The 12,814-nt window shown below is 38.9% G+C and overlaps 1 protein-coding gene across 1 annotated transcript in view; it reads left to right on the top strand.

Moving 5' to 3' along the window:
• Positions 1–12,814, top strand: part of DPP10 (dipeptidyl peptidase like 10) — a 565,102-nt gene that overhangs the window by 531,930 nt on the left and 20,358 nt on the right. Inside the window, exons 14-19 of the mRNA XM_075511483.1 lie at positions 2,745–2,836; positions 4,383–4,430; positions 5,152–5,273; positions 9,146–9,193; positions 12,074–12,172; positions 12,281–12,350. Coding sequence (XP_075367598.1) covers positions 2,745–2,836; positions 4,383–4,430; positions 5,152–5,273; positions 9,146–9,193; positions 12,074–12,172; positions 12,281–12,350 — 479 coding nt within the window. The remainder of the gene's footprint in view (positions 1–2,744; positions 2,837–4,382; positions 4,431–5,151; positions 5,274–9,145; positions 9,194–12,073; positions 12,173–12,280; positions 12,351–12,814) is intronic.

Below are 12,814 nucleotides of genomic sequence, written 5' to 3'. Positions count from 1 at the left end.
AGAAGAGGAAATGTGATACCCATGTATCAACCATTACTCATCAATAAGCAACATTCTGCGTGGTAATGGGGCTGATACAGAGCAATAAAGGACAGGAAATGTGTTTATATGATGTGTTTTACACACTGCATTAATCTGATTGTCCATTATTTCTAAAGCAAACATGGAGGCATAAAAATTATATTAACCGTTGCACATAAAGTCTTTTGTCACATCAGATGTTTGTCACACCTTGTGAGAGCCACAGCGGCGTAACAGGTGCCCTGCAGAATTTAAAGCAGTCGGCAGGTCGCCGGTACCCAGATGACCACAGTTTTTTCGTGATGGAGCTCAGATAACGTTGGAATTTGGCATTCAGATTCTCGTTACTTCTCTGCGCTACTCAGTACAGATATCAGTTCATTAACAGAAATCAGCCTCCAAGTACAGGAAAGTTAAAACAGAACCAACGTGAACATACAGTGACAAAGAAGTAAATTTTAATGGCTCGCTTTAGATTAATCACTGGGGCTTATTCGTTAATCTTACAACAAGTGCTGAAAAATTATGGTCTTTCTTGGGCTGCATTTCTTTGACTGTACTTTAGAAAAGCGTGCGTCAATAATATAATCAAAGCAGGTTAGCAGAAGCATCTAATTAAATCTTCTTGCAAGGGGAGGTTACTGTTTAAAAGGTTACTGTCTATCATATATTATTTACTGTCTGAATGTAGAGGACTAGATGTGTGTTTTATTGTTTTCAAATGCTTTTAGTAACTTATGAAATATTTAAAAGAAACTAATCTCAAAATGGGATTGAATCGTGTTATGTATCTAGAAATTTCTTACTTGGGGTTTTGCAACTCTAGAAACTCTCTTTTTTCCAACCACACAATAGGAATTATAAAGTAACTTTAATGGATCAAGGCAAGAACTTCCTGCAAGCTTCATAAATTATGTATTATGGTTGTAACCTTGAAAAATAACCATGTTTATTAACGCTTGGCTGGGCTTGTTATTGCTGTTTCTTGTTAGATTCTGTGGTCTCAATATTTAAATATCTCTTTCAATAGTTGCAGCTTCTGTCTCTCTAGAGAAGAAATAGTCACTTATAATAAATCACTAATTTGTATTTTAATCATTCCCGGAGGCAGCACTGAATATGAGAACCTTCCTGAACAAGGCAACCATCATCACAAACATACGTACAGCACCTAGCACAATGTCCTGATTTCAGCTGGTACTTGCAAGACTTGCCATAGAGTTACTACATCATTCATTCTTCGTGGATCTGTTAGAAAACAGATCAGTTCTGAGGGGCTTGTTTCTGCCTTGCCATTTCCAGACATGTCTCATAGGTGTCCCTGAGCATTTTCTGCTTTCTAGTTATTGCTGCTGTTGATGTAGAGCTCAGAGTTTACAAGGTACGGTTCAGAAATACAGGGATTAAAAAAAAACTTTTCGCCTTTATGACTTTTTGTAGGCCACATAACCACTGAGGCCACTGTGACTGAGGCCACTGTGTGGACCGGTGCTCTGGTTTCACAGGGCGCAAGGCCAGAAAGCACCATTAAATCCTCCCTCTGACCTCCTTTGTAACTCCAGTTGCACCCAGTAAAGCTGAAATATAAGCTGAAGTATCACTTCTTTTCTTTGTAACATTTGTCTTGAATTTGACAACTAGGAATTTTTTTAGCCAGGCCAAGCATCATAGCCCTAGTACAGAAAGAACACTCTTCAAGTATGTTCATGGTTGAAGTTTTAATCTTCAGAAATCTAAGCAAGAATTTTACATTTTGCACTAGGAAGCACTCTCAAATGAGCTCTCACTCTTCAGGTTTCATTGGTTTTAACCTGTGTCTGAGGAGGAGTCTGCTGCAGCTTCCAGCCAAGGAGTTTGGGGTTACCTCAGGGTAGATAGGCGTTGCATCCTGATGTTTCCTGATTCAGTTCCTGGTGCATTGGCTGAGAAGACCGCCGTCACTTTCTTTGAGAGAGGTTTTGAATTTCCTCTTGCAGCAGTTATTTTCCCAGGCTCGCGCTGGGATAGAAACAATTTATGAGAGGGAGCAAGGGGCACTCCCCAACTTGTAAGCATTTGGTTCAGTTGCCAAAATTTGGAGGCTACTCTTAGTCTCTCCTTATAGACCCAGGATAAAGAGAGGCTTCTCCAAAGTGCATGGCGGAGCAGGGACTTTAACTAGGTTTAGATCCCGTGAACTTCTGTGTCTGAGTTTGTGCGGTGCGTTTCTCGTAGGGGTTTGCCTGCCTCCTCGGATGAGGGTGGTGTTGGTGTCCTGTCTTGGCACAGCATCTTTGCGGCAATCCTGGCTCAGTACAAGCACGTGATAAATGTGAAAGCTTGGCGAGCACACTGTGGTGCAGAGTTTTGGTTACAGGGGTCTGAGTTAAATTCCCCTGCTATGCCTCTGTAAAGGAAAAGAAACACTAAGAGAAACAAAACTTCAAGTATAGGACTTGTATTCTCTGTTGGCATGTGGGCAACTGAAAGAAAAATTGTGATGGAAACTGAGATGATTTTAATGACTTTGAAAAGTTTATATATGGGAGGGAAAGGATGCTTGAAGTTCAGGCCTGTCAAAATGTGAGGTTTGTGATTTAAAGACGTTACGTTGCACATTAAAGTTTAAAAAGATGTAGTCAGTAATGACATGCAGACAATCCTGCTAGGCAAAGAAAAATGTAACAAGTAAGGTGTAACAAGTAAATGTAACAAAAAAGTTAATATTTTCCATTTCTCTCCAGGCTAAAAGTGAACAAATCAGTGTGAGACACCTGACATCAGGAAACTGGGAAGTTATCAAAATCCTGGCATATGATGAGAATACTCAAAAGATGTAAGCACTATTCTCTTTGTCTGTTTATGAAAATATCTGAGTTATTAAAGTGGAATCCATTTAACTGGAAATAGTGTATCTAAAATTAAGTAACAATATTTCTTTCATTTTTGAGCATTACCATAAATTTTACACTTCCAAGTACATAAAATGCAGTTATCAGACAATTTACCTGCCAGTGTATTACTGTGTGTGTTTTTATGCAGAGGGAAAGGAGCATACCGAGACATCAGTTGACTCACTGTATTTTTTAAATAAAAGAAATCAACACACAATACAGCAGTAATAACATTTTGGTGGCCCTTCCCTGGATTTCAGAAAAGAAACCATAGTAAATTTTTACTTGATAAAATCCCCAAATCTTCAGTTTCATGCTTACTTGGTTACTGCATGAGATCTCTGGACTTTGTTTCGGGATCTGATTCAACCTCCTAAATTCAAATTATATAGAGCAATTATCCAAACCCCTGATTTTCACCCAGATCACTCAGGGAGAAATCTTTCCAAATCCTTCCAGTGGGAAGGAAATGCAGCACATGCTTGGTGGTTTTGGGGAGCAGTAAACAAGTGACACAAAATATCTGAAGGCTCCACATAACTTCAGTGGATCTTGGTTAGTCTTCATGTATATCTGCACATGGCAAAAAATAAACAGATGTGTCTAATTCTGATTTTCTTTAAAATAAATGATATTTCAGCAAGGACGTTTTTGAGGCTGCAACAATGCCTATCATCTCCACTGGTACTGGTGAAACACCCTTTCTGACCAGTCCTTCCATGGGTTTTGAAAATATATCCATGGAGAATTTCTTTATACTTCTCTAAGGTTCAGATGAAAAAATGAGGTCTGGATGCACTCAGCCTGCAGAGAGGTGGCAAACTGCATGTGGGTTGTCTGAGCCACTTGAGAGGACTTCCTTACCCTCCTTCTGCCTCTCAAGCAGAAACTTTGTGGGGATCTCATCCGGGACACACGAAGGACTTGTCTTGATATTCTTGCAGCAGCTCTACTAAGCCTCTTTCCACCCACACAACCTTGTCTGTAAACCGTTGCCTAGGGTGCTAGCTTCTGTCTCTAGATAGAAGAAAAAGTCACTCTACAGCTCAAAAAGGCTTTTGGGTATCATAAGGCCTGTTGTATTTTATGATATGATTTCATTGTGGCGTTTTTCTACTCCTTGTATTTGTATTGCAAACTCTTGGAGTGAAGGAGAAGGTTTCTCTTCTGTATTTTCAATATGCAAGAAGGGGTCCTGGTTGCTACTGGAGCTCCTGGACATTACAGGAATTAAAGAGAACCATGAAATACTGTGTTCATGACTGTTTTAATATGAAATCATATAGAATCTGAACTAACTACTCTGTATACTAGGTCTATGTTTAATCGTGGTGCTTAGGTTTATATATAAGTATTTGATCTTCATGTATATTTGGGAATTTTTAATTTTAAAAAATGTTATTTATGACATCTCTCACTTCTCTAAACACCACCCAAATCAGACAGTTTACCAAACTGAGTTTAACTTTGTTCGTCTTTTGGGCACAGTTATTTCTTAAGTACTGAAGAATCCCCAAGAGGAAGACAGCTACATAGGTAAGAAGTACATGGGGCTGTGTTAACAACTTCTTCATCCCAAGCCATAAGTGCTATGATGATGTTCTGTGAGCTTAATTGCTGCTTTGGGGCCTGGGTAATCATTTATATTATGTAAAAATTAGTACACTTGAGCTGTAACAAGGAAAGAATCATAGTTTTTCAAAACTAAAAATGCCGAAGATATTTTACATTTTTTAAAAAACAGAAAAGACTTTAACTCAACATGGTTTTACCACTTACATCTTCGCTACTCCTTTATAAGCATCTAAAAAACTAAACCTAAATGCAAGCATGTAATATCGCTGTGTTTTTAAAAGTAGTGAAAATCTTCTAAATAAAAATAATATTTATGGGGTCTAATCATGCAATTTAAAGTGTGTGGGCAAAGCAGCTCCTCCTTACACAGACCTCAGTGCTTCAATCTGAAGCTAATGAGGCTTGTCATGGTGTCCTGCTAACGTTGTTACCCTGCAGCACTGCTAGTTGTTGGAACTCCAGTTCTGCTTTGGGCAAGTTTTGGATCCTATCCACATTGCCCAGTTTACAGAACAGTAGTCCACTGAGTCATCTGAAAACAGTTTGCATCAGGCACAAAAAAAGACAGTGATATTTTGGCAAGATTAGGGACTGAAACAAATTTTATCACCCTGGTGAACCAATTCTTGGTTTATTGTATTTTATTCCAATGGAAAATGTTTCTGATCATTTTTTTCCCCAGTGTATCAACAGTGGGATCATTGAATCGTCAGTGTCTCTCATGCAGCTTCTTGAAAGATCAGTGCACATACTTCAGTGCAAAGTTTAGCCCCATGAATAGGCATTTTTTACTGCACTGTAAAGGTAAGTCAAATGCACAGCATCTAATAGTACTGTGTTTGCTTCTGAATTAATGTATTCCCTTGAGAAGTGCATTAGGCTGGAGTCTAACATTTAGCTCAGTAGTGGATTACTCAAAGTTCTGTACAGAGCTTATTGCGAGACTGTAAATAAAGATGTTCTGTGTAAAAGCTAAATAACAAGTGATATCAGAAAGCTGCTCCAATCCTAACCCTTCCGTCCTAGTAAAGGACATTGACTTTTAAATTTACCCTGAATAAAAATCCTTCACCAAAAAATGTGGGATTTATAGTGATGGTACTGTGGTTTGTAACAGCTTCATTCTAGTATGTATTGGGATTGATCTTGTGCAACTGTGCCTAGTTAAAAAATGAGGGCCTGCTTTCTGTAACACTGTGTCTCTATGTGTGTATAAATGTATGCGTATAGTATATCTATACACACTTACCCACATATGTGTATATATATGTGTGAGTATCTACCAAAAACCAGGTATGGTTTAATCCACTTAGACAGATCTTCTTTATCAATAGAATTGCGATAAACAGCTTTTAGCTTTTTATTGTTCGCTGCATTCCAGTAGCACTAAATGGCACCAACTGGGTTCAGAGCTGGTATGTATAAACAGAAAACTAGAACCATCCCACACTGAGAAATTTATTACCCACACCCAGGAAATAAACACTGATAAATAAGTAAGATTATAAAAACAGGTTCAGAAAAGCATGAGACAATCAATAATAAAGTGTATAGCTAGACCTTTTGGCCTTGAAACTTGCAGTATTTTACAGACAACGTTCTCCCAGTATTTTTGCTCAGCTAGCATCAGACTGAAAACAGTAGAACACAATTCATCTGAAATACATGTGAATAGCCCATTCTGTTTGCATGCATTTTTTCTATTTCTTCTGCAACTGTATATTTTTTTGCACAAAAATAAAATATCTGCCTGCTTGAGAATTGAATCTATTCAAACAAACAAACTATGAATATATATTGGCTAAAATAAGGTTGTGGTTGGTTTTTTTTCTTTGTGGAAGTGCACCTATAATACATAGCTGATTAGAAAAAACAATATACCAACTGTATGGTTTATACACGGTTAAAGCTGCGGCAGAAGTTATGGAGCTAATCCTGAGGCCCTTATCTGAGTAAAGACTGCACTAGTAATGAGCTCCTCATGGTTTAAGCAGGGTTTTCCCTTGTGCTTGACATGCTCCCTATGGGGAAAGTCTCGGATTCCTGCAAGAGGGAGGGTTGGTAAATCGGGAAGAGTTTTTTACCCTGAATCAGCAATGTGCTAGGGCCTAAAAGCATAGCTTCTTATTATTATTTTAGCAAAGTATATTCAGCCTATAATTTTTAACGTGTTCCTTTGATATAAAAATGTGGATGCCAGTAGGAGGTTGCACATGAAATTGCTCACAAGCTCATGACTTTCGGTGACTTTGGAGATGGCAGTTCTCTGTTTGAGCTGGTAAGGCTGTAGATCATCCTCCCAGGATTAAACTTACACTCCACTGAGTTGCAACCAGTAGACTGCCCTAAGCTGCAGATGATGGGCAGGGATGATAAAACACCATCATTAAGTTTTCCTAGCACTAACATTAATGTATAGTTGTCAGCTTGGGGTTATTCAGAGGTGCTGTTTTGTGTTTTGTCAGAGCTTGACAATTATGGCAGCAGTGTGGCCCTCATGTACTGCCACAGCTCTGCGAAATGCCTGTGGTGGGGCAGATATTTAACCCTATCAAAGCTGATGGCAGCATCACCATAGAACAGGTATTAAAACTTTTCTGCGGGGAGTTGCTTTTAAGAGTACGAGGTAAACTGCTTCAAGGAGATGGATGGCACCACACCTACATGCATACACACTTGTTTTCCAACAACAAAAAGCCTGACTGAATTGTTACAAAAGCAATTTGCCCAGAAAAATCCTGGGGGAACTCCGGACTGGTTTGATCTACACAAGTTTCAATTCTTCCACCTCCTGTTTACCCGTGAGCACCTTTATTAGGATAGTTTTTCCTTCTTAGTTACCCTCAGCCAGGAGATCTGTCTCAATATACCAGCTGCATCCATCTCCAGAGACTCTCTTGAGCGAGCAGTTATTTCTAGCCTGGTAGATGGAGGACTGGCTCTACAGCCTCTCAGTCTTGGCAAGTGCGTCCTTTACACTTATTTTCCACACTGCTTGTTGATTTTTCCTTTAGCACTTCATAAACACTAACAGATGGTAATCTCTCCACTCCAATAAGATACTTCACAAAGGGAGTAATTGTTTTTCCCATTTTATACAGCGGGAAATAAGTTGTGGATTTAGTGTTAGTTATAGGAGGTCAATGGGAAATCCAAGTGCTGTGCTTAGTTCTGATGAGCTGTAACACAATGCCTGTAACACAAGTCTGTCTTTCTCTTTTCTGATCGGATCTTTAATCTTCTGTAATCTCTCTTTTTCAAAATCTGTCATCATCCTTCCATCTTTTAGTATGAGAAATAGAGCTGGCCTGGAAAATGCCAATGCTTTCACCTCCAAAAACTGTCTTTCTTAAATAGGAATTCCAAGCGAAATGACAACTTCAGAAGAAGAAAAAAGAGCTGGAAAAACAAAACAAAACAAAGAAAAAGAGACAGCTGAAGAAATTCTCTTTCGAAGAGCTAAGGCAGAAAGCTTTGATTTGTCAGCAATCTACCTGTAAGATTTTTGTCAATAGTCTCCCTTGAGGCAGAGAATGAAGTTGATAAAAATCTTCAGTGGAGGCTGTCAGAGGCTGTGAATGGCATCATGCTATTTATTTCAGGTATTTAAGTTTCCCCAGGCTCATGCCATAATTAATTGAGAGAGACAACCTCCTCAGGATGACTCAAAACATAAATTAAGCTCTGCCTCTGAACTGCTCTCAAAGGAAATCTTTTTTCTCCAAAAAAGAGGAGTCTGAACTCCTAATTTCAGAGGGTCCATGCCTTCATCTGCCATGGGGTCCTCGGGGACTTCAGCTTTTCTGCATCATCCTTCCTAGCCCAGTAGTGACTGCCTGCATGTAATTCAAACTCCTGTCTCACCGAGATAAAACTAAGTTTCCTGTGTACAGATTCCGTGTTGGGGGTGGGGACACAACATTTTCTTTTGCAAGTTTACACTAGTGGGAGTCCTCAGGGCAGCTGATCTCAGCTCTTCTTCAGGGTATGCTGAATGTTTGGTCACCCCAGTTTCACATGCCATCTTGTGCATTTGCACAGTACTTACTAACGTGGAGAATTGTTCTTGGTGCTTTTAGTTTCTCAGTGCTACAGTAGAAATATAGCATCTGACATTACCGTGAAATAAGATTAGATTACGTTACACCTAGATTTAACTGTGATGCTCTTGGTCTTCCAGAGCTGAGGTACCAAAGGAACTTCTTAAACTGATAAGTAAGTGAAATATGTGATAATCTTTCAACACCTCTGTAGCTTTTCCATAGAAAACATAGGTGAATATTATCATTAATTCACCTCCCAGTCAACCTAAAGTTACTGTTTCTGAATGTCAAACTGCTATATTTTAGACAGTGCCGTTCAGTGCCTCTGTAATTTTTTTATTCTTCGTTTCTAGCTAAAATGTGGAGATTAAAAAAATAAGCTCCTTCTAGCTGCAGGGGTCTAGACTGCTTGCTGAACAGGCAGAAGGCAGTCTCCATTTCACACTTTGTTGGTACCGTAGTCTAGCCTGTGGTCCTCCCAGAGACACCAGTGGAGTTACTGCTGTGTTTGAAGTGGGGCTTCCGCGATCTGGCCTTACGTGGTCGCTGGTGTTCTCATTCTTTGTTACTGACTGAAATACTGAGTACTAACTACCCTACACTTCCTCTGTTTTTCTTCTCTCCTCAAAACAGGGCCAGGAGTTCCAGTTGTTAGTGTGCACAGTACAAGTAATACTGCAAGTGAGTATTCCTTACGGAATAGGTATATTTTATTATCCTGCTTGATTGTTCTGGGGAACGTAGGGGAGGGGAAAGGCAATTACAAGTAAATGAAAACTAATAGATGGGTCATTCATATAAAGTTCTATTAATTACCTTTTAACAATATCCACATCTGCAAATGATAAGGAAAGAAGTTAATCAAATGACTAGAACTTTCCCAGGCTTTTCGGATGTATTTTATGCTAAGTGTATATCATTCATCTTCTATTTACACTTGAGTTAATTAGATAGCAGGTTGGTCTTCATCCATTTCACTTTCTGTGTAAATTATGCTGCCATTACAATTGTCGCGGATGGAGTGAGAGTGCACTTCACTCGTAAGAGAGGAGGAAAAATATACGTTATTGATATAGAATAGGGAGTTAACAAAGTTCAATGCAACAGTTATTTAACAAGATTCGATGGCAAGGTACACTTGATTATTTACTATACAGAGGACAGGGTCAGACAAAACTGTCAGGGAGACCCTCCCATTGAGTCATGAGGTTCAGAAAAGGACCCCCTTGCTTTCTAAACTCCTTCTCAGAGAGGAGTCTAGGTGCGTCTGGATCCAATCCTAGTCCCAGACTTGGTCAATGGTTTATGTCTAAAGGTTATATATGCGCAATCAATCCTTTATATCACTTAACTAAGGTTTCAAAGTTTAGCATGCTGTTAGTCACTTACCAAGGATCTGTTGCGGCAAGGAATCTCTCAACCTCAAGGAGTAACCTTGAGAGGTGTCCCTACTCAAGGGGAGATCCTGACGTGCAGCCTGCTGCCATGCAGGAGAGCTCCAAGGGCTCTTGGGCTGCTCACTGTTTATGGGGGTAAGATGATTGACTCATAGTCATATTTGCATACTGACCACAGATTTTAGTTTCTTCACTGTGGTTAGGTGGGTGCATTGCACAATAGTCCTTGGCTATTGTGGTGTTATCTGTCTCCCGAATCCACTTTGAGTCGGATGCAGCCATCATGACCAGATGCATCTATTATGACCATCGCTGGTAGTTATTGCCTGAGCAGTGTTACGGGAGATAAAGGTCGGGGGTGGAGGAAGCACGCCATCACAGTGATACACCTTCTGTATTTTTAGAGATGTTTTTTAAAATTACAATCCTATTATCTTGAAGTAAGGTGCAGTCTTTGGACAATTGATCACAAAATTGACCTACATACAATGAACTTAGTCCTTCTCTTACATTTCTCAAATCAGAGCAACTCCACTGACATTTTCAATGATGGAAAATCCAGGAATAAAGGCTTTTTAGGAGGGTATTCAGTACCTCTAATTTTCAAGTTTTACTCATTGCTTTCTGTATATTGACACCAAATCTGTTGCTGTTCCTGGCTGCTTGAGGTGCTTTGTAATGGAAGACTGTCCTTGAACAGCAGCAGAATTCTCCTCACTTAGTTATTTCGCTGGTGCAGTAGCGGTAACAACTCTGCTACCTCCGACTCCACTGTGGCACCATGAAGCATGGTGTGGATTAGAGGAAAGGGGACATCTTTCCATTCAAAACCACTGAACCAATCCTTACCTATTCTAATTTCATTCAATAGGTTATCCCCAGAATTTTTCCCAGAATCCAAAAGTCCTGAACTGTACTTGTCTGCATCCCTTTTGTCATGGGCCAGCCACTATTCAGCCATAACAGTGGACCTAACATTGCATGTTGCAGTAGCATACTGATCAATAGTATCATGCTATCAAGCATTAATTAATGTCTGCACTTTGACTTCCCTTCCTTTTTTTTTTTTTTTTAAATGTCACTGTTGATCATATTTGCAAAGCTGAGTGCCGTAGCACACCAAGGGGAGGAGTTTTATCCAACTTGATAAGGGGTAGCTATTACTGCTCAAAATAAATTCATTGACTTCTGTAGAGCTACTCAGTTCTGTGAAGGTAGACTTTTGCTCTTTATTACTTGTATCTAAAATACTGTTGGTAGTGAATTATTGTAAAAGAGATTTATGTACAGCATCTTACAGGAAAACAAAGCAAGTCAGGATAGAGGGACGTTGTTTGTTGTAACAACAAGAAACCAAATAATAAGAGAGATAATTTACCATTAATGTTTCAGTGTAAGATTAGATTATCCTCTTCAATTCATAAAAGAATGATTAAGGATTACTTCAATTATTCCATCCTCAGACTATAATTATACCATTTTGGTTGACTGCCCAGAACAAACATTCTCCTTAGATTATCTGTTTGGCCCTAAGTGGGGGGTTTATTGTTTAATAAAAAATCTACATTTTGGAAGCAAGATTGGTAATTTGAGTAAAAAAGAAAAGAAAAAAAAAAGAACTAATTAATCATTCTTTCATGTGCAAAAGGATTGCTTCAAATCTGTCTGCAGCTTTAAAGCAAACTGAAGTCTTGCTCCTGGTTGAAGTGCAGAAGACAGAGAAGGACATGCAGTGATCAAGTAGAGCTGTGCTGGCTAAATATTGACTTGGAATATGTAGCTTGTAAAGGATTCCTGCTTGAGGCTTCGGGTATTGCCCAGCAGACTAGCCTTTCCCTGTAACAGCTGCTGTTAGTATTTGTCAGGGGTACGAGTATTCATATTGTTCATCAGCAATTTTATTGTTAGTGCTTAACGAAAACAAAGCCTACTGAAGCCAGAAAATGGAATAGATGTATGTTTTGAATTAGGCTGATTGCTCCGTCCCCGAATTGCAAAGCAGTTGCATTATAAAAAAGTAAAAGTATTTACAGAAGGAATTAATTTGCAAGATTTATCATTGCACGTTTGTCTCTTTTTCTTTAATTTTTTTGAGTCTTGACTTATCTCTGATGTGATGGTTCCCTGTACCTTTCAGCTTGCTTTTTCTTCCTGTTTTCTACAGAATTTTATATTTTGGAAAATAATGCTATGTTGAAAGAAGCTGTTTTTAAGAAAAAGAATTCCAGGACTGAAATTAAAATGCTTCACATTGAGGATTACGGTAAATTTGGCAAATTGTTATTTTAACAAACCAAAAGCTTTCTCGCAATGTTACTGTTTTTCATCTATGTAACTACCAGCCTTTAATGTTTTGCTCTTTTCTTAAAAGAACTCCCTTTACAGTTGTCACTGCCAAAAGATTTCACGGATCGAAACCAGTATGCCCTTCTATTAATAATGTAAGTATCTGTGTAGAATCACTCAAAATAATAAAAAAGTACTTCATAGAAAACGTTTAACTCTGTAATTAGAAAATGGTTTTTTACCTTGCGTAGGAAAATTACCTCATGGATTTGAGTTGATAAATCAAAAGGCTTGTTCTCCGGAAGATTTTGTTATAGGTGCTATCTGGTAGAGATGCCTGGGGTTTTTTGAGCTTGTCAAACCTAGCTCTTCTTCGTTATACTTTTATGTACATGAGGCACTGGCTCTTCTGATGCTGTAGCTGTGAGTAATTCTGCAGTCTTTCCTGGACCCATACTGATCCCTACCCACAGAGGATCTCATTCCGAGCATGTGCTCCTTTTTTTTCCTTTTTTATCCCTGATAGAAATGGGTAGAGCTTCTAAGAGGGGCTCAGTTAAGATGTATAATAAAGCAAAATTGCTTTTAGGAACTGGAAGAAAGAAAAAATTATTTTCAG

The sequence above is a fragment of the Mycteria americana genome, chromosome 9 (genome assembly GCF_035582795.1).
Source record: "Mycteria americana isolate JAX WOST 10 ecotype Jacksonville Zoo and Gardens chromosome 9, USCA_MyAme_1.0, whole genome shotgun sequence".
In the NCBI taxonomy this organism is placed as follows: domain Eukaryota; kingdom Metazoa; phylum Chordata; class Aves; order Ciconiiformes; family Ciconiidae; genus Mycteria; species Mycteria americana.
The sequence above is the reverse complement of the archived record's forward strand: the minus strand, read 5'-3'. Positions and strand labels throughout refer to the sequence as shown.